The 21,784-nt window shown below is 42.9% G+C and overlaps 1 protein-coding gene across 1 annotated transcript in view; it reads right to left on the minus strand.

The window, feature by feature from the left end:
• Nucleotides 1-19,785, minus strand: part of pou6f2 (POU class 6 homeobox 2) — a 56,354-nt gene extending 36,569 nt beyond the window's left edge. Inside the window, exons 1-3 of the mRNA XM_076158291.1 lie at nucleotides 19,602-19,785; nucleotides 6,208-6,305; nucleotides 2,280-2,499 (exon numbers count right to left, since the gene is read on the minus strand). Of these exons, the coding sequence (XP_076014406.1) occupies nucleotides 2,280-2,499; nucleotides 6,208-6,305; nucleotides 19,602-19,773 (490 nt within the window). The 5' untranslated portion in view covers nucleotides 19,774-19,785. The remainder of the gene's footprint in view (nucleotides 1-2,279; nucleotides 2,500-6,207; nucleotides 6,306-19,601) is intronic.
• Between the last annotated feature and the right edge of the window lie 1,999 nt (nucleotides 19,786-21,784).

Genomic DNA, 21,784 nt, shown 5'->3' on the forward strand with positions numbered 1-21,784 from the left:
AACACCTACTACAAAACCTTTTATTTATACATCAGTAACACACAGATATACTTGAAATTGGGAAAATCTTGTATTATTTTTTATTCATATGAGCTGTCGGATTACCAGACCTCTAGCGTGACCCAACCTAGTTTTTGCCTATGTGAAGTCAGCTAGAATTGTGTGCACTCTGTCACAAAAGATAACTTTCTCCCTTGTTTAGTTTCATTGGGAATTTGTTTTTACTGCATGTTTGCAGACATAAATCATTCTGACAAATAACCAGTTACATCGGTGCCTGTGTTTACCGAGTCTGCCACAAGATGCTGCTCAGTTTTATTTAAGCAACTGCTCCGACTTCATAGCACAACCCCATTACAGTGATAGTTATTCATCACAGTCTGAGAGTGCTGCCCTCCTAAAGCTCACAGCTCTCCAGACGCTTCCCTTCTGTCAACATTGATTCTTACAGAGGGAGCTTTGATTAGCATGATCAAAACGTACGATCAAAGATGCAGTTACCAGTGTTTGGGTCTGTGATTTTTTCCTTACCTAATACTTATCATTAGGGCTGCTTAATACAAATGATATGTTCCTAATATGCAAGATCAAAGTGGACTTACTTTACATTACATTCTGACAAGGTGTAAAAGACTGAAAACAAGACCTATATACATCCCTGCTCTCATGTTAACTATACTGTTCCTCCACCCTCTGAAGCACAGTCCCCAAGACAAACAGCCTTATTAGCTGGTCATTAGCCGCCTCATTACATTTAAATACAGCCACTGCCTCCTCCTGGAGTCTCATTACTGTGCCTCACAGTTGTCTTCTGACCGATCTGACGCTAATTAGCTAGCAGCATGAGTGCTGTAAAGCACACTTGCTCCTGAGGTTGTGAAATGAGCTGACTGCTCCCCAGCGACAGCGAGGCGCTGTATTATATGTGTGATTAATCAGGCCTGGGAACCCGGCGGGGCTGGGAGGGGGAGCGAGGGGGACGCGGGGGCAGAGGCCACAGTTGCAGTTGTCTGACAGAGGTGCTGTGCCAGCAGGCCTCATTCAGCAGAGCTGTGATGAACTCAGACAGGGGAGAGTGGACGAGCGGCGCATGGCCAGAGGGGCCTGGACACAGTCAAGACATTTAGCTTCACTCGTGACTTGTGTCACTTTCTCTCTATGGAGGTCCCTTCAATTCATCCCCTTCAGATAAGAGGACGTGCGAACAGGCAGTCTGTCAGTCCACACGCTTATAAAAATATATGCCAAGGAGGCATTTCTAGTTTTTAGTTTCATGGATGGGGAATTATATTGGGATTCTGAATTCCAGGCTGCCTGTCGAATGGTGGACAATAAGAATGACTGAGAGGTGTCTGTTTCATTCTCCTGACACCCTGACAATGTGCTTGTCCACCAGTTATCATGGAAGCCTCTGGGTTGTCCCTCACACATAAGGATTAAGATCTGTTGAAGTGTGAGGCAGACGGGCCTGCTGGGCCCATTATCATCCACTGCAGAAGGATACATTGAAGGGCTTTGCTGGCTAGATGTGGGTTTATTAAAAGCTCTGCCCACAGCGATGGGTGCTGTTATTTATGCATGTTTGTGTCCATTAGGCTTCTACCGCCACATTTCCTCACTCAGGGCATCTGTCCATCCATTTCCTCACATGAAGGGAGTATACCCTGCACTTTGTGCTGCACTGGCATTATTGTAATCTCCAGCCTAAAAACACACTGCTTTACATGTAGCCCGGCATCTTTTTACATTAGTGCAGTTCTCTCATCCAAGATTTATGACTGATGGTTTCTCCATCCATCCTTCAATCTAATGGTATAAAAGAGACAATGTTTTAAACATTAAAATGAAAACCATTTACAACTATGATCAAAAGAGAACACTTGGGCATTAAAGTTTAAAGGGAAAGGATAAGTACAGCCATGTGGATGGACAGATGAGTTGGAAAATAGATAAAAAAGTGGAGTACTGTGCACTCTTACGCATAGGAAAGAGGCATAAAGTGCTTTTGCGCTGCACTGCAAAACGTTGACCTGTAATTAATATGGCTGTTGCTCAGGGCAAGTTCAGGATAACAGCTTTTTGGGATAAAAACACAGAAGAGATTCTTACCTGATCGGGGGCTTAGCAAAGCATTTTTATTTAACAGCACTGTACCATGTTATACAATGGATGTATAACGTTCTGCTGTAGTCAGCGATATTTCTCATGTTTATAAGTAATGTCCCTAGTGTTCTGTGAATGTTTGGATTTGGTTGTTTGAGCTTGGCCCTCTTTCTTACCTTGCAGGTTCTGGAGGGGGAGGGTCATGATGCCCCCTGCAGCGGCAGCAGCCACCAGGCTCTGGATGTTGGCTGTGGGCAGGGAGAGGACCAGGCCCTGCTGCCCACCCAGGTGTCCACCTGCGTTGAAGGGGATGAGGATGGGCTGGTTCATACCCGCCGCTGCACCGGACATCACCCCACCTACCGCGTTGGCAAGCTGCTGGGCTACGAGGAGAGACTGGAGGAGAGAGACGGACACACACGCACACACACACACACACCGCATGGTATCAGAGGTTTCATTGCAAATATTAATATCACTTTTCTCAAAATCCATTATTCTCTGTTCTATGTCCTATTTTGCACACATTCTCACTCCTTTCATTCTCACTATAGAACAAGAAAAAAACCTGCATTTGTTCCAGGTAGGTAAACTGTTTTACATCTTAGAACAATAAATTGAGACGAGTCAAGAGAAATCAATGCAAAGATAAGGTCAGCACGGTAAAACAGATGCTACTGAAGTGACTAAATCACTAATCAATGCGGCTGCTTCAGTGCTGATTTATGTGCTCTCCTGTTTCAGGCTGTCAGTCAAAAGGCAGCGAGTCTGTTGTGACAGAGATCAAATCCAATCCTTGTGAAAAAAAGCTCGGAACTTTTCTTTACGTTTCATCCCACTGAACAAATCCCTGGTACCACAGAAATACACCGTGTTTTTGGAGGAAAGTAGTAGTACTTTGCTCTTTTGATGGAGGATATAAAGCATCACTCTTCAGTTTCCTCATGGAGCCGTTGATTCATATTAGGTAAAGTGGAATCTGTGCAGCCGTAGAGGAAGAGATAGGTTATCAGAAGTACTGCTCTGATATTCTTTGTATAGTAGAAGATCTCTTCAAATGTATTTTCTGAGGATGTAGGTTTGGAAATACACCGGCACATTTTTTCATAGAGAGCTTTGAGCTCGAATCAGGAAGGTTTATACCATGGCTAAAATCTCCATGAATACATAGAGGGTGACATCTTCAATTTCATTCATTCTGATAAAACCTTTTTTGAAATTATGTCAGCATTTGAGCGTGTCAAACTGAATTTGTCAGAGAAGGTATGACAAAGGAAATACTGAAGATTCTGCAAAACCTTTACAGAATTATTGCTCAAACAACATAACCCTGAAGAGTAGGGAATAAAATGTAATAAAAGCGCACTGTCACTTTGCTTTGCTTCTGGAGTAAACCAGCCTTTAGACATTCCAAGGTAAGCCTGGCTGCACTCTGGCCGCAGTGTTGACTCTCGTCCGTGACCTCGGCACACCAGCCTTTAACTCCCATTGTCAGCTATCTGCTTCTGTTCTGGTGTGTGTGTGCAGTTTGCAAGGGACACGGAGCGGGCCGACCGGTGCCACCCTAGCCAAGTCTGGCGCTCGTAGGTGACAGGAGTGTCACTGTGATAACCCCGCATGGTGCACGACGCCCGGCACCCTCTCTGACATACATGTGATCACAGTTTATGAAGTACCGGCTCAAGTGTTTGACTTTGTATATCTCCGGGCAAAATATCTGCACTGAAAGTCAAAGAATACCTGTTCTGTGTTTTGAAGGTGTTAAATGAAAGAGATAAGAGCGTGTAGAGATTGTTGTTGGCAGTAATCATACACAGGATTCCTTTTTTCTTCACTTGCGCTTTGATGCAAAGCAACAATGCATAACAAATGACAACAGCTGACGCTTCTGAGAGCATTCAAAATGACATTTGCCATTAACTTTTTAAAAAATGAATGAATAATTCTCGAGCTCAAAGAATCCACAAAGGACAATGACAAGGCCGCGCGTTTGTCATCTGCAAGTGACATATGTTTAAGCTTGCTTTTTAAACCAAATTTAGTGTGGAATTGAAGCGAAAATAATCAAAGGCGCTCTTTGAACACTTGCATCCAAGTCAAACTAAATGAGGTTGCCAGGCTCGACACCCGAACACAGCCTTACATAGAAGAGAATAACATTAAAAACAAGTCTGCAATTATCAGATGTAGGCCTGATTTATTTATCATTACAGGCAGCTTTGGAGAACCGGGCAGCGGGTGAACACAGAGGCAGCAGCCCAGACAGAAAACAGTTTGGCGATCTTCAAGCAGGCAAGAGCTTTTGGTTTCGTAGGCTGTTTGTTGTGTTAGACGAATACATTTATTCAATAATTAGTTCTGCAGCCACACAGCGGACCGATGACTAAAGATTTAAAGTAGCAAAAGTGTGTATCTGTGAATTCCGGCTCAATCAGCTATGTTTATGAGCTGCTCACGTGGCTTTTCTGTCTCTCTCTCTCTGTCTACCTCTCTCTCTATCTCTCTCTCTCTCTCCATAGGTGCTGCTGGAAAGCTGCAGTTCAGTGCTTGGCAGGTCTGACAGCTCAGTGTTGAGAACTGGTCTCCTAGGGGGGACACACGGGCTGGGTGTGTGTTGCGCTCCGTGCGGGGATGCGGCCCCACTCAGGACTGGATGTGGTACCCAGCCTCTTTGCCCATCAGGGGGAGAATAGGCCCTTCTATCTGCTTGGCAGCTCTGGCACTGAGAAATTGCCCATAATCACCTAGATAGCAGACTTTTGTCATCCTAACTGCGAGTGGGAAACAGAAGGAAGGTGGATTCATGTTGGGTAAACTACCATCGGATAATGGTTGTTCGAACAATATCCGGCTCTGGAGCGAGAATCTATCAAAACATATTGATCCTGGAACAAGAGAATTGGGTATGGCATGCGGAGCGCCTTTGTTTCTGAAAAGTGTTAGCTTCACAGAGACTGTACTGACAGCATTAATATATTAGATGGTGACTGTTGAGAGCCGCCTGCTGAGGCTCAGACTCTTACGGCTGGCTGCTTGAGATGCCTTCTATCTTTTTGTGTATATTTCTTATCTATTACCAAAGCAGGGAAGGTAACAGTAATGAGAAAAGGGTTTTTAATTAGACCCATTCTTTATTTTGACTAGAGAAGCAGATTGACTCATTCACCAGGGAGTTTACACTCCTCAAATCCGCCCGACAAAACCGAATGTCTGTCTTCTCCTCGTGTTTCCTCTTTTGTTTATCTTGATGAGGATTGACTGTCAGGAGCGTCACTGAGTAACACTGAGCGCTGAGAGAATGGCCTTATTAAAGAGGCTGTTCAAGTGCTAAAGGAAACCTGACGCTCTCTGGGTAAAATGTATGCCTGGGTATGTGTGTGTGTGTGTGTGTGTGTGTCTGTGCGGGCGTATGTTTAAGCTGTGAAGCCAAGCAACACTAATGAGATAGATGTTCATTAAACATCGCCGGCCCACTAGGCCAATAAATCCAATCAGATAGGACAATGGCTGATTGAGCTATTAACAGGGCTGGAGGCTCCCTGTGCCCCTGCTTGTTTTGACAAGGCTTCGGCTGTCAGCTCATTAGTGCCACAACTCAATTACTTTAGCCGATGATATGTGATGAGAAATATGTTACGACATCACGTTTTAGCTGAAAATGATTCACTGTGTTTACATTTCTTTCCCTTTCAGTGTGCTTATACACAAACAATTAGATTAAAGCGTAAAGCAAACAGTCTGATTGATGAAAGTGACACGCAAAGGTCTATATGCCATCATCACAATTTCTGTAATTGGAAGAGGAAATTAACTAACATAGCTGATTTATAAGTTAGTCTTTGAATTACTCCAATGTGTTAAACGCCCATTTTTCCTGTTGTAATCCCAAAATTCAAGGTTGAGGGTTCAATTTATTTCATCCATAAAAAAAAGTGGAAACTGCCATTTCACTTCCACCAGACATCCATTTTGCCTGAAAAACTTCTGACAGAATTCAAGCACAAATGTCAGTAAAGAAAGCACGGCGACATCAAACTAAGGAAAAAGAATTTGCACCGAGCCCCAAAACCTGTATTGTACTTTTAGACAGAACTGCTCGCTCACCTGTGGACCCATTGGGTATCCTGGATGCGACTGGCCCAGGTGACTTTGCTCGGAGGGGCTGCTGCTGGCGTCCGATTGGACCGAACCGTCCCGGTTTCCTGGTAGGGGCAAGACACATAAATTCATGTAGAAAATGCTGAACAAGACAGACGACTAAGATTCACCCAAAGATTAACACACACACTAAGCATTATCAGATAAATGTGGAAACTAAGGGCAACACAATGTGAGATTACAAGCCAGAATGTGAAACAGAGCAGAGGGGGGGCAGTTGGGAGAGTGAGGCGAATTTGTATTTAAGTGCTTTATCAATAACCGCTGTAGCAGTGAATAAATTACCAACCAGCAGAGAGGCTCATTGATGGGGGATGATGCATACTGGCGGGTCCCCGATGGCCTAGATTACCGTTGAGAGATAGAGCTCAACCACAAACGCCGGGGCCATATTATTCAGCCATTTACATTACTGAGTATCACTCATCTAAACCCACTACCCCCTCCATTTCATGCCTGCAGCTATGAGACACAATTAGACCTGTTTGCTATGAGGGCAGAGTGGAGCGGAGCAGACAGGGACATGATAATAAGCTCGGTAATGGCTGCAGGGAAAATAAAGGACAATTGGATATCACAGCAAACCCTATCACGGAGTGTCTCCCAACAGCTTGCAGAGTGTAGACTGCTTTAAAAGGTCCGAAAGGCTGCTTTGACCCTCGACCTCCTGATCGCTTTGACGCTCCACTGTTGACACAAAGCTTTGTGGAGTGTGAAAACGAGTGAATCTCGCAGAATAAACTGTCAGAAAAGAAGAAATCTCTCTTCCAACGTTTTACCAAAGAGATTGTCCGAAAGAAAAATGCAGCCGCCTGCGACAATCCAGGCAAAATGAGATCTGACATGATATCGTTGTCAACATGCACAAGTATCTTACACTTAAAGATGGACTAGATAAGTGAAGAGACGAAAAATTAGACACCTGTGTGCAATTCTTATAATTGCTCACTCTATAAAAGCAAAATGACAAACATCCTGCACACAAAGCAACCTCACATTGATTTCCATGTGGGAAACTTCAAAAGGTGATTTTGAAAAGAATTTGCGGTAGTTGTGCTGTTAAGAGGATGAACGGCGGCTGAATGAGTCTGTGAGGGCGAGGAGGTTGTTTGTGCTGGTGAGACAAAATCTTGCACAACTATCTGCTATTATCCACAATAACCTCTACAAACAGGCTGTCAATACAAGAGAAGAGATTCATATCACTGAGCTGTGCCACTGCCATGCGGCGCTACTTAGACTCAGATACAGCTTATGTTCTCTGTGAGCCTAAAACAAGTGTATATAGCTGTTTTATTGTCCTTAAAGTGGTAATTCAATGTATTTTATTGCATTTTTTTGATCGTTTGGTTTCCATGTTTGATTCCAGCGTCAACAGTACTATGACATTATTTACTTGGATTTTCATGTTGATCGAATTTGAGATGTTATGAATTCTAAGATTAGATTTTTTTATTTTCATTTTAGTGAATGGTGTTCTGGATTTGGCCGTCGACAGGCTCAATCTTCTTACAGTTATATCAACTGATGACAGAGGGCAATAGAAGGCACACATGTGTAGCGTTATACGGCAGTGTAAAACATGGAGCGTCGACACGTGATTTTATTACTCGTAACTGAGTTTTAAACGCACTGCCGGCCTATTGAAAAATAAAAAAAAACACAAGTGAACTCTCCACTTTTTTGATTGAGTACTTGAAAGCCTTGTTAACCCTGATAATGAGAGAGCAGAGTTAAATTGAGAGCCTGCTGTTACCGAGACTTACGAGGGTCAATTTACAGGTACAATAACAAAACCTAATTTAGTCTGAAATCACCCGTGTGTAATTTAACATGACTGCACGCTATGATACCCTCGCAACATGTTAATGAAACATCTTTTTAAACGTACAACCTCCTTTAGACGACAACTCCTCCGCTGAATAAAGTGGATTTTGTCGATGAAGTGAAGCCAACCATGTGGAAAATCATTTGAAGACCACACAGCCTGTTTAAAACGCACAATGCTGGAAAATGAAAAATATGCACACACATTTCCACTGTAAGATTGATTTTCTTGAGTGGAATTACGCAGCTTTTTAAATAAAGAATAAAGCCTTGATGCATTGTGTCTTTTTGTTCACAGGGGGCCAGAAATCCTTTTCTTCTCCTATTTGTTGCTTAATACACAGCGCAATGCAGTGGATCCTTCTGTAAAAGCCACCAAAACACTATTGAATAACCTTGCCTGCAAGAACTCATTGCCTGTCAAGTATACTTATGCATTATATTCTAAACTCTCCTCCGCCAAGTAAAATCATTTCATCTTTACATAAGATTCAAATAATGGGTGAATGGCATGACCTAGCAAATGAACCTCAAACATTGGATGGCTGATTTGAAAGCCCAGGGGGGAAGCCTGCTTTGAGAGCTGGTTTCCACCCCTGGCTGGCTGGGCCCCGTTTCCCGACGAAGGGTCCACGTTCTCTCGCTTATCAACCTCGCAAGCGGAGTTTGTTTTGACGTCCGAGTCTCTTTTCACCAATTACTTCCCCCATTATGGATCACGGTGCGCGCGGCCCCGCCCTGAGCCTGCTGCATCTAGAATTAAGATCAATCCCAATATACAGTGAGTGAAGACTTTGTGACGATATTAGATTGAACACACGCTTTGGATAAAGTACAAGATCATCATAATCCACTGTATAATTTCAATTTCACTTGGGGAAACTGGAGTGTAGATGATGAAGCAATATATTTTCGATTGGATTTTAGTTTAAAGTATTATCTCACATTATTCTTTTTCCAAGCAGTCAATTTTCACTTTAGCTGTGATCAAATTAACATAATTTTCTCTTCCCTCCCAGACCTGAAAGAATTTCATTTACAGAACACAAGCTTGCAATCTATTTCTACTCAAACAAATTAAACAGACCCACACTGATAATAGACATACCAGCGTTACTAAGCAACTAGTATTTATCGAAACACATTAACAAAGTGAATTACCCACATGAATGTGCTCAACAATGAAGAAATAACACTTTTAGAAATAGCCATATAGCATTATCAATAAATAGTGCTGGAGACTGTATTGCTCATGATTGTAGCTAAAGTATTGGTCGTGAATAATGTATTCTATCTGATAAACAGTGTAGGAGAAGGCTAGCTGAATAACGATTAGTTTAACTCCTGCCTTTCATTGCATCATTTCACAATAACTTGGAAAGCTTTATCCCCTTGCAAATATCTGTAACGTTAACGTGTTTTTCTCAGAGAAAAATCAATAATAAATAAATACACATGCACATCTTTTCTCTAAGGATTTATGTAATTTCCTTAACTAAATTAAATAGCTGACAGGAGAAATATCCTGGGAGTCAATCTTCAATTCTGTTTTATTACTAGAATCTTTGTACATGTTTTGCTTTTCTTTTCTATAAGAAATCTACTTATCCATTGTGAATGATTCATAAATGGATTTCTGCATGGCAATTAATACTGTATGTAAGGGGGGGGGGGGGGGGGGGGGGAAATTCTCGATCAAACCTTTACTAAAAAGAATGTCCTTTGATGCTGTGATTATACGGGTCACACAATGGATAAAATAGAATGAATGGAAGTATTGATGTGAGGGGAGATGAAAGAACAGGGCAGAGGGATGAAAGCACAGGCGACACGCATTCAACATAGCATCACATCTTTTTGATTAACGAAAATGCTCTTTAGCCCAGAAATGTACAGCTCAGCAACGTTCTCTTTCATAGCCCTGAATGTACAAGAGGGGAAGGAATTCATTTCAGGAAATATGTCTTATTTATTTGATATTCATACCGGTGGTGGTGACATGATGGAATTCTCAGAGAATGCGTCAGGTTACTTCACTTACTAAGTGGCGACTCTTTTATGTAACCAAAATCATGATCTTTATTACACAGCACTGGGTGTGATTTGATGTGACTTACGCCATGGAAGTATTGCCAATATCCACCACTACATAAATTCAGTTTCATTGATCACCAAAGTGGCCACTGGAGAGTGACTTTCAAGGCCACACAAGGCAGAGGGCTTCGTGCGTGTGTGCGTGTGTGCGTGTGTGCGTGTGTGTGTGTGTGTGTGCATGTGTGTGCGGGCTGGGTGGGAGTGGGGGTTTATTTGACTTCATTCTGGTTCGTCTTAATGCAGGGTGCCCCAAGGACTAGACTACAAAACAATTAGCCTGGATTTCATAAAGCAATCAGCATGCCACCTCGTCTAATGCAACCGCTTCGTACATTGACAGTCTGAATAAAATGGGTGTTATTGAAGGCTTTGTGTTCATGTTAGCTTTCGCCTCGGTGCATTTATGAATCAATTTTTGCCCATAAAAGAAGCTTTAACACTTAAGCTATTTTAGTGGAAATGCATTATGTAAGTTGTCAAATGTGCGAGAGAGGCCTGGTAACGATTCAGTCTATTCAGAATGAACAGCCAAGCTCCATTTTATAATGGTCCTTTTGAAAATGTCTGGCTGAGTGCATGTGTTTGCTATTTAGATGTTGTCAATCACTTTTCACTGAAATCTAATACACATAAGATTATTTTGCGGGCGAACACAATAAAAGAGATTCAACCATGCATGCTAATTATATTCTTAACCGTTGTATTGATTTGAATTAGCGTGGCAGTGCTGTGTTAAAACATGTAGAGCGATGCCATTTTTCATGATCAAACATGTGCCGTGATCCAGAAAGTTTACATTGGACAGAGAGCTGTTGGAGCATAAAGGATGGGCTACATAGACAACATGCCACATCATACACCAGGCTTAATTCCATCAATACGCAACCAATTGTCCTTGATTGTTTGACTATTGATTCAGTTAGCACTTTGAGAGTTGATGTGGCATTCGAGAAAAATAGAGTGAAGGTGAGAGTGAGAGAGAGAATTTTTCTATCATTTTGCATTCATTCAAACTAATGCAGCCCCCCCCCCCCCCCCCAAATGCACATGGGAATAAGGTCTAAAAAGTATTGTTACATACTGGGCGGAGCGCTGTATAGAGCCGCGCGGCGTATAATATGCAGCACGTGCTTTAGAGCGATTTACTTAACACCTCGCAGAATGCAAGAGAGCCAAAATCACAAGTGATTTAGCTTTGTGTTTCATTACTCCCACCAAAGCCCTCAACAATAACACGGGGCATAATCTGCTGCCAATAACTCCAGGTGCTCTTAGTAAGATGGCTCCCTCCGGACCTGCAGGGAAGTAATACTCTGTTTAGAGGCTGAGGTGGGGAGGCTGCAAGGGAGAGGTCAATAGAGTTTCAGGGGTTGGAACTCACCAGAGACTGACTTTTGAGTGGCTGCCTGTAACACTATCAGCTACATTATGGCTACTGCTGCTGCTGCTGCTGCTGCTGCTGCTGCTGCTGCTGCTGCTGCTGCTGCTAGGAGAGCTGTCATTTCCTTAATTAAGAACCCAGCACTGGACATGAGGGAGAAGAGGCCAGGGTAATCTCACAGGGCTCCTGGCATTAAAAGCCTGATTCTGTATAGTGCAAGGGCATGGACCTTACAGGGGGGGGAAAAAAACTCGGCCTCATTCATTATTCTGACACAAAGTGGAATTATGGAGTTAAGGAGTTACATAGGAGGTGGTGGACAGAAAGGATTTTACGCATCAGAAGTTCTAAGGCTACGGGTGCACGGATGGAGCAGCACAACAGGGACTTGAGTTCACTTCCCGCACTCGTTTGGCCGTGTTTGTCGCTGGGAAGCAAACATAGGGATCTAGTCCTTGCTGTTACGTTGATCGGGGGGGGGGGGGCCTGCATATGGAGGAGGGCAGGATATGAGTGTTGTTGTTGGCCTGATTCCCGCAGGTGAAAAGAGGCGGGCAGTGACATTACCAGTCAAAGAAGAAGCACATAGCTGTCAGCATCTGTCAGCAGAGAGGGGACAAAGCAGTGACGAGGACTGCAAGAACAAAGGACATTGGTCACTCCAAAGTGGGACACACACCAGAAAAACAAAAGCAAATTCAAAACAAAAGTTAGATGACTATTATGGAGATGATTGTTCAATCACAAATAAATTCAGAGGAGCCGCAGAAGTGGGGAGGAAATGGAATGGATGTTTTAATTTGTCTTCACCAACAAGAAAACACAAGGTTAACCAGAGAGAACAACACACTCCAGTTGGCAGGCGTGAACCCTCGGTTTCTAATGAATGGAGACTCTGTATGCAAATGATCCTCAGAGCAGTAAGGACCTGTGCTCCAGTACTCATGCCCTCTCTGGGCACAGGTCTCCACCAAAAGGCTCTCTGACATGAGAGTGCTCTCGTCCAGCTCTTACCTGTCTCTCCCTTGATGGTGGAGTGGAGATGGAACCAGAACAAGCACAAGAGGAACCAGAGGGAGGTAAATTGGTGAGAAGAGAGGCAATGCCCATTTCAAAGGTCAAGAAGGAGAGCTGGTGTGATGGAGAGAGGCAGGGGGGGGGGAGGAGAAGAGAATGGAACAGGAGGGAGGGGGGTCTTTGTGCTGCTCTCGGGGGATTGGGACACTTTGCACATGAGCACATCTGTTGTGGAGCGTCCTCCTCATTCCTGAAGCAATGTCAACCTGATTAGAGCTCAGGGTTGAAAGAGGCAAATAACATTCCAAATTATTCTTCATCCTTTTACAGCCATCAGCGAAGGCGGGACAGTGGGATCAGGACTAGCTTTAGAGAGCTCTAAGCCTTTTAGGAGATGCTTGCTTCACTGCTGCTCCTCCTCCTAAATTACTTAAATGATATTTCTGGTAAATAGGATTCTGCTGGCTGCATCCTACATCCTCTTTCTTTTGCTTTCTGTATCATAAATTTGTACTTTCTGAAGATATCAACTGAAGGCTCTTGTGATTTGGGACAAAATGCTGATGCTGAGAGTCACATTATGACGTGCTTTTAGGACTGCAAGTTCAAATAAACATGATATCAGAAATGCTCTTTGACGTTGATGTACTTTGAGTTTTCCATACATATACATTTACATCATTGAGTTAAAGGTCGTAGAAATCCTAAAATGTTAAATTTGACATAAGATGAACTTGATAAGTGAAGGTAGAGGATTTCAGCATGTATCATAAAAGTAAATCGAATCTAAAATGAATACCACCCAATTAAAAAATGTGAAAATTCCGCATTTTACTTAAATCGATAATTTGGATTTTAATATGGCATGTTTTTGTCCATCAGCCTGTGTAGCATGAGACAGGGCAGGACATGAAGAAGTAGCCAGTGGGGTGTGAGGATGGGGAGACGGTCCGGTGTGAAGTGTGTGTGAGTGGGTGGGGGAATAGACACCCACATGTCACGCCTGACACATCAGCCCAGGCCCCCCCAGGCTATCCGGCGCTAATGCTGCCTCTGTCCCACTTTCTACCCCATGGCCCTCGAAACCAACCCCCCCCCCCCCCCTCCCAACCACCACCACCCCAACCCAGCCCACCCCACCTCACCCGTCCCCTCTGTCATGGAGCAATAATAACAATGGATCACACCGGCTCTGCAGCACCAAGGCTCAATCACCGCAGGATAACATCAGGTGATACGGCGGCACGAGAGTATATCTTACCTCCACTCAACCTAAGCAGAGTTTATCTGGAAATGAGTTTATCACAGAGAAAAAAAAGTCTCATATTACCTGTTACTGAGTCCCCCTTCTCGCCGCGATATGTTCGGAACTCAATGGGAACAGGTGGAAACAAGCAAATAATCATGTAGCTAAAAGACCCCCCTTGCCCCTCCCCGCCCCTGTACATTATTTGGTGCGGCAGACGAATAGTGGAAGGAGGGATGTCGGGAAATAGTATTGCTTTGAAGCCCATAACTCTATTCTGCAGAAAAGAAGCATCACAGTGTTATTCCACATCCTCAGATATAAAGGGAAAAAACATAATAACTTCTCGATAGCCTGGATCTCCACTGCCCTACGCTACCCCCCCCCTCCACCGCCAACCCTGCCTCATCCACCATACACCCACTTCTCCTGCCTCAATCTTTGGTTTCAAAGGAAGCGAATCAGCCAGAAGGACAGAAGGTTATGCATTAGTACTGGTCATTGCTCAAAGAGCGAGCGTTATAAATAATAAAGGCTTGTGAAGGACACAAGGGCTGTAGGATGCATCTCTGGTTCACGCCACACGAGTCAAAGACAAGACTGTAATTTCTATTCCGAAAATGTGACCCTTGCAGCTTCAATTACATCTCAACAACACCAACCGTGTCCGTGCCAGGAGATGTGATGCTTTTTTTGTTAGCTTACATGAAAGGCTTATTGATATTGGTTATTCAGCCTTTGCTATCCAATGCGTATGCGTGGTTCAAAATGATGTCTGAACTTTGCAACAAAAAAAAAGAAGTAGCAGTATGGTGATTGTATAACTAAACTAAATGCATATTGAAATGGAATTTATTTCCTCCACCGCTGCCTGCCTTCTTGTAATACGCTTCGGAATTCTTCTGATCCCACCCAACACAAAAATAACCCTCTTCACTTTGGTTTGTATATACAAACAACAGGGGAAATTATATTGTCAGTTACTCTAAAGTATTACATGTTGTTCAAAGTAATTCCTGCATAAGCAAGCTGATGAGCTCGGCGTTGAAGACATCCCGACTGCCTCGGGTTCGTCCTCCCTTTCCTGTTCCCTTTGCGACACGGTGATTGTGTAGCTGTAGCTGAGGGCACCGCGGGCACATTTGCAAATGTATTACACCTGCTTCATAGTCATGCATTAAGCTTGTTTTCAAGTTTGCGCAGACAGCTGAAATCCCCATAATGAGATCCACCTCCTGGGGAGAGACATGTTCCCCCCCTCCGGTCTCCTTTATCCACTCTTATTTACTCAGCGTGGCCCATTCAGCAGCGGGTTTGCGTCACTTTATTACTTAACCTCGCCATACAACATTACGAGGCTCTTTGCATCAGCAAGCAGCCTATCCCACCATGCATCCTGCTCACTAAGCTGATTACACAAAAATAATAAGAACCCATGCCTCCAGCAATGTGCATGTGTTCGTGCAATCTCTCTCTCCCTCTGTGTCTGTGTGTGTGTGTGTGTGTGTGTGTGTGTGTGTATGAATGTGGAATAGCAAAAGAGAATTTTGAATGAAAGACAGTGTTAAGCTGAGTCTTATTTCCAGAGTCCCTGTGAATATTCATGATGCAAACCAACCAAATAAAAAAACGGATGAAAATGTGTTACTGCCATTTTTTTTTTTAAAGCCACACTTAAAGGAGAAATAAGTTTTCCGAATCAAAAGTACTTTGATCACTGTCCAAAATCACTTCAATTTAAATACTGAATTTTGCTAATCCGCTGGACAAGTGGAATCCTGACAAACGCGCGGGTGAGCATTGCGGTGGCTGTTGCTGTTGGGAGAAGACTTTTCTTCCCTCAATGACCTCCGATACAAGGAATCAATGAATTTCATTTTGCTCTTTTGGGTAGGGGGGCTCCTAGGTGACCTTTGGGAAAATGTTCCACCATTTTGGCAGAATTCGTATAAGTGCAGACCATTTCATGTAGACAGTAAGTGTATGAAATGAGTGCTTCTGTCGTTCCAGCCTGGCTCTCTTTGACAGCATGATGATAGAAGCGTCACATCTTTGGGAGAGTAAATGCAAACTGACAAGAGATGAGCCTTTGGTTGCTGAATATAATACGGAATTGTGCTCTGAGTGTCTTATTATCTTGTCTGTTGATGTCTGAAAGGGGGAGATTTGCTTGAGAAGAGAAGACAGAAACTGTACACATCCAGCACCATCTCGTCGTCTGAAAAAAATTGCTTGCCCTACTAACCACAGCTTTTCCACCTAATGTCCACTTCTCCTTGGAATAAATACAAGGCGGCAGGATGTTTGTGGTACCTCGTAGCCCCTGTTAGCTGGAGTGGAAGATTATTTGCACAGGCAAGCTTTTAGGAGGAGAGTGACCCTTTCACCGCTGCAGTAAGCATGCGGAGGGTGTAGAAAGTGGACAAGTTACTGTAGACAAAAATGACCGCTACTGTCATTGTCTCCGGGTGACTTTTTTTCTTTTCATGCTGTCACTAACTCTTACAAGGCAGGCCCTCTGAATTTAAAGACACAGAGAATATGGGACGTGTGTAACTTCATCTGTGAATCAATCTACGCTGCAGGTTATCTATCCTCAACAATGTTTGAGTCACATTATATCAAAATGTACAAACTTTTCAATTAGTTCAATTTGCTAGGTACTGACTATACTGTGTACGTGCCTGTGTGTGTGTGTTTGTGTGTGTGAGAGAGAGATCTCATGGAAGACTTAGAGCATCGTCAGAGGCAGCCAGCTCTTACCATCACTTTACTTTCGCTAATGGCTGTAACAAAAGCAGTAGTGTGTCTATATTTTTTGCCAATTAAGATCCATTTACTGCATGCTGAGGTCATGAGTGATAATCACAAAACTGCGACGTTCTATCAGAGGAATTTTGTGAAATGACAGCAGAAAAACAGTGGAATTTCTCATTTTTCAGTCTACTGATACACAGAAATCTCATTACAAAGTATAGCTTTACCATAATACAAGTAAAATGAAAGAATCTCAATATTGTGGCTCCTGCAAGGTGCAAAACCACATAAAGAAAACAACTGACTAATGTGAGCTCTAGTTTAAAGGCTCAGCTCCTATCTATATATAGATACATATATAGTCCCCCTATCAACAGAATTTGTGATGCTACTCAAATGGTGAGGGCTGCAAACTTTACCCAGTCTCCTTGAAGCCATGAGGTTACACAGTAAACAAAAATACAGCAAATAAACAAGCCAGCCGTCATAGATTTTAGGTTCCCATGGTTTATGAAAGGCTTGGGTAGACCCGAAGATTTTCTCAGCCATTAGAGAGAAATGTCATCTGTGCTTAAAAAGGGAAAATACTAAAAATGCACGCAACAATATGCAATAACTAAACCAAACCAGAGCCGTGTGGAAACAACATATCATCATTGCAGTTCAAGCACAGATATTTAAGCATCCTATCACAATCACTGTACCGTTCCTCTCTCATCGTATGTGAAGAAATAACCCTACCCAACCTTCTCTCTCTCTCTTCCTTCCTATCTGCCTCAAGTAGAAGGCAAGATTGTGCCACATCTCTTTGGCGGCTTCCAGCATTTTCCCTGACAGGTCATGTGGGCAGCCTGCCGTGGGCAAAGCCCAGGGCTTCGCCACCGGGCAGAGGGAAGCCTTTCTCCAAAATTTCACAAGTTACACCAGAGAGGCTCCTAACGGCCACATGCATGACAGACACTCAGCAAACGACTCCTTTAGCACTAAATGAGACTAAAAAGAAGGTCAACAGGAACAGCAAAACAAACAACTCAGAATAAGTCGAACCTCTATCTTATTCCTCGCTGACAAAAGTGAGCAGAACTGAATTCACCCTTAAATATTAAAATGTTTTAATGACATAAGAGCACATGCATGAGACTACAGACCAAAACAGAGGCAAGGGAAAAGCAGGAGAGGAGTAAGATAGAGTCTCAGATGGGAAGAAAGAGGGAAAGATTTGATGCTTATTAAACCAAATTGCAACACTTCTGAGACAGATTGTGCAGCACACATGGCTTGTTTAGAGACTTCAGCCTCTGGAGCTTCTTCTGATAAGGATTTAAAATGTAACTCAACTGATTAAGTTAGAGAGAATATTTAGAAAGGCAGCCTCAAAACACATCTCTTTCATTTCTTTCACAAATGTTTGATAAGCTACCCCTACATGCTCTTTATCATACTTTGTAGTAATACACCCCCCCACACACACACACACACACACACACACACATGACAAAGCGAGTGAAAAGCAAACTGACATTCAAGTAACAATTCTGTTGTTATTAAATTATGAAATGAAAAAGACCATGGCAATCAATAAATCAATTAAAGGCCTAAATCACTCTCTCTCACTCACTCACTCACACACACACACACACACACACACACACACGATTACTTACTGACTTACTCACAGATTCAAAGCAAACCATTAGAATATCAATGATATGAAAAAAGAACAAACCATGAGCATCTGCCAAGATAAACCTTCATCTTTCACTGTCTGAAGTTCTTCAAACCTTGCTTTCACAACGAACTACAAACCGCAGTGACTGCCTCCTTTAACAACCTTATACTGATATGCACTCATTCACTCATACAAACATTTCTTTATGTGTTCATGAACATGTTTTTCAGTTCTTCAGCACAGGATGCTGAAATTCAATTCAAATCCAATATTTCAAGGTGTAAAAATAATTGTATAATTAGAATAATTATCTAAATCTCTGAGATTAAAAGATTTTAAAGCAACATTACATTTTCCATTACAATAAATGATTTCTATCATTATGCTTATTGATTCATTACTAGGCCCAGTGATTGAATTAGTCCACATGACTGAAAGAGCTCATAGAAAAAAGGACATTAATACATTTAAATGCAGCTCAAATAGAGTGTGAACACACAAGTAATGAGATAACTGCAAAAATAATGAGGCACAGAATTCAGATAATTTTAAAGATCATTTGCAACTGTGGATTACCAAAAGCCTAAAAATCCCTGTAAGAAAAGAAGACTGTAATGTTCTATAAAACATACTGCATCTTGCATTCACTGTCACTATCAGTGCTGATAATCACAGTCCATTTTCTCAACGATGCACTTTCTGATAGAGAGTTATCCTCACAATTTCCACAGTTATTTTTAGCTGTGATCAAATGACAAATATGACATTTTCGTGCAAAAAGAAAAACTAATAACATGACCAAACACTGCCAGGTGAGAGGGTGGAATTTAAACAAAAATACAATGACAAGAAAATGAAGTTCAAACTTATGATCTAAACTTTTAAATTGGTTTAACATAAAGGAGAGTCGAGCACACCTCCTGTCAAAAAGATACCACACCAATAAAGCATCAGAATATGCCAAATACAGGCACTACAATACAACAGAAATGTATTATATCCTCAAAAGGGGGATTTACTCAACACAATTCCTTGTTGTATCGCTTTAAGACAGAATTACTTGTGAAACCGTCCCTGATAAACCACAAGGGCACAGTGTTGGCATTTTCTAAAAAAATTAACAAGAGACAAGACAAGAGAAACAACATGAAATACAGTTTTGCCCCTTTCAGATATTGAAGCACGGGCTGGCTACACATCTGCACTTTAACTTAGTTTGGTGCCCAACACTTGTGACACCTGTCCCAGCACAGAAAGTCCTCTGTTTACAGGAACGTGAGCTCACCTCTGCACATCCAAACCTCAGCCGGGAGAAGAAGAGAAGAGGGACAGAGGAGATTGTGACTTACCGTACAGCTTGTTGGGAGTGCCCTCTGTGTCCGTGGCCTCGGAGGAGAGGAGCAGGGGGTCGTCGTTCAGATCACTGTCTGGGCTGGCCGCTTTGTCGTCTGCCCGGAGTTCAGCCGCGCTCATGTCGCTGCGCAGGGAGAGCAGCGGCTTGCTCAGCTGCCCTGTAATCATCGGATCCTGGAGGGAGGTGGGAGCCCAGGTAGGAGAAGAGAAGGGAAAAAAAGAGAAAAACACCCTGGTTAGATGTGCTTCGGCGTCTCACACTCACTGGCTCCTTCTCTACGTCTCTGCCCCTTTCATTCACTCTCTCTCTCTCTCTCTCTCTCTCCCTCTCTATCCCGGCTTCTCCCTTCTATCGCTCACTCATTACTCTCCCTCTCTCTCCCTCCCTCCCTCCCTCTCCGGCACTCTCTTTTATCTGAGGCTGGTGCTACCCCGCTGATACTGCCGGCTGCTGACTGGTAAAGAACTGCTACGGCTCGCGTGGCTTTGCCATTATACCCTGCAGTCTTAAAACAGTGATACATACATCTCTAAGGACTCATTACTACCTGACATGTGCCTCATCTTCAGCAAACAGTAAGCTGACAGCGGTGTACAAAGAGATGTAGAGGCTGCATGCTGATACATAAATGAAATAAAATCTAATTTTACGTCTAAATAGGAAAACATGAGAGAGCATTCACGCTGCTATTACATCAATTTTCACACAGTAGCTGACTCAAAGAGATCAAAGGTGACATCATGCAGCACAGTGTGAATCAACATGAAGTTAAGGCCTCATTGAAATATGAGATAAAGTCACTGGTATTCCTCAAGAATTACAAATTGTTATACATTTTTGAAAAGGACCATCTACATAATGTATTCTATTTGAACATTTGAACTGAGACCAATTCAAACAAAATGAAACATCGGGATTGATGGTACAAAGAGGCATGTGGAATAGAATACAGACAAAATTAACATTATCAAAACTTGTGTTCTTACCCAAAGTTCCAGCAAATTTCAGTAAAAAATAGATATCGGAAAGTCCAAATAGTGAAGTCAGTCAGTCAGCGGGTGAAACAAGCCACCACAGTGCAGGGAGCAGCTAGTACATACTCCTTCCTGAACCTCAAGCAGGCTCCTCGACCTCTGTGAAGGTCTGAACAACCACAGCAAGTTCAAGCCTGAGGTTGCCTCCTAAAGACAAGCGGTGGAGCTGTCACCTCCTCTCTCTCTCTCCATCTCACTCTCTCTCCCTCTCTCTCTCTTTCACACACACACGCATTCCCTCCCACCTTCACCCTCTCTGTGTCTCTTCCTCCTTGTGTCCTCAGGCAGCGTCCAACCCCCCCTCCGGGTTTCAAGTCACACACACACACACACACACACACAGAGCAGCAGGACTACACAACCCTAATAATCCTGTGTTTATGAATCAGGTCCAACCTTAATGCATCTGAGCAAAGGACCGGTGACTAGGACACATAAGAACCTTTGGTTTTTGCACTTATCCACTACTTTTTTTGTTGTCCCCTACATATCAGTAATGCATTCTATTGTGTCACTAATGTTGTGTCTGAATTCCTTGGGGGAGACATTTTGTTCACTGCTGAACTTAACCACATTTTATTAATTTGTTTCTGATATTTTACCTTTTACATTTTGTCCACTGTGGAATTCATGTTTGAATTCCTAATTTGACCAAAATGTTAGTGTTCTACAATTCTGTCCAAATCCTCTGCAACGCATACAATTGTGGCACTGAACACGTGATAAAACTGTTAATCAATAAAAATACTTTAAACCGCTGTTAAAAATGTGAGCAGGCTGGTCAATACTCATATCCCTGGTAACAATGTCACAAGTCATCAGGGCTTCATTTGTGCAGCACTTAAATGTGGGACACTGCGCATCAATGCACCTCTCTGCCCACTGAGGTAAACACATTTTCCCCTCTGTCTGAGCCTGGCCACACTCTGCATGCATTTGGGCCCACCCCCACCTCCCACCTCATCTCCTTTGAGTTGCTTGATAGGTCCACTGGAGGGCAAAATTAATACCTAATTGAATCTTGCAGTCATCAAAATAATCAATAGTTTTTTATTATTTATTCTTCACAGTCTGTTGACTGTTTGAAAGCTCTGAGGGACAGCGGAGAGCACAGGCAGCCCTGAAATTCCGACCGTTTCACAAT

This window comes from Genypterus blacodes, unplaced genomic scaffold (assembly GCF_046128005.1).
Source record: "Genypterus blacodes isolate CSIRO-AG114 ecotype Tasmania unplaced genomic scaffold, CSIRO-AGI_Gbla_v1 ptg000076l_1, whole genome shotgun sequence".
Lineage (NCBI taxonomy): Eukaryota > Metazoa > Chordata > Actinopteri > Ophidiiformes > Ophidiidae > Genypterus > Genypterus blacodes.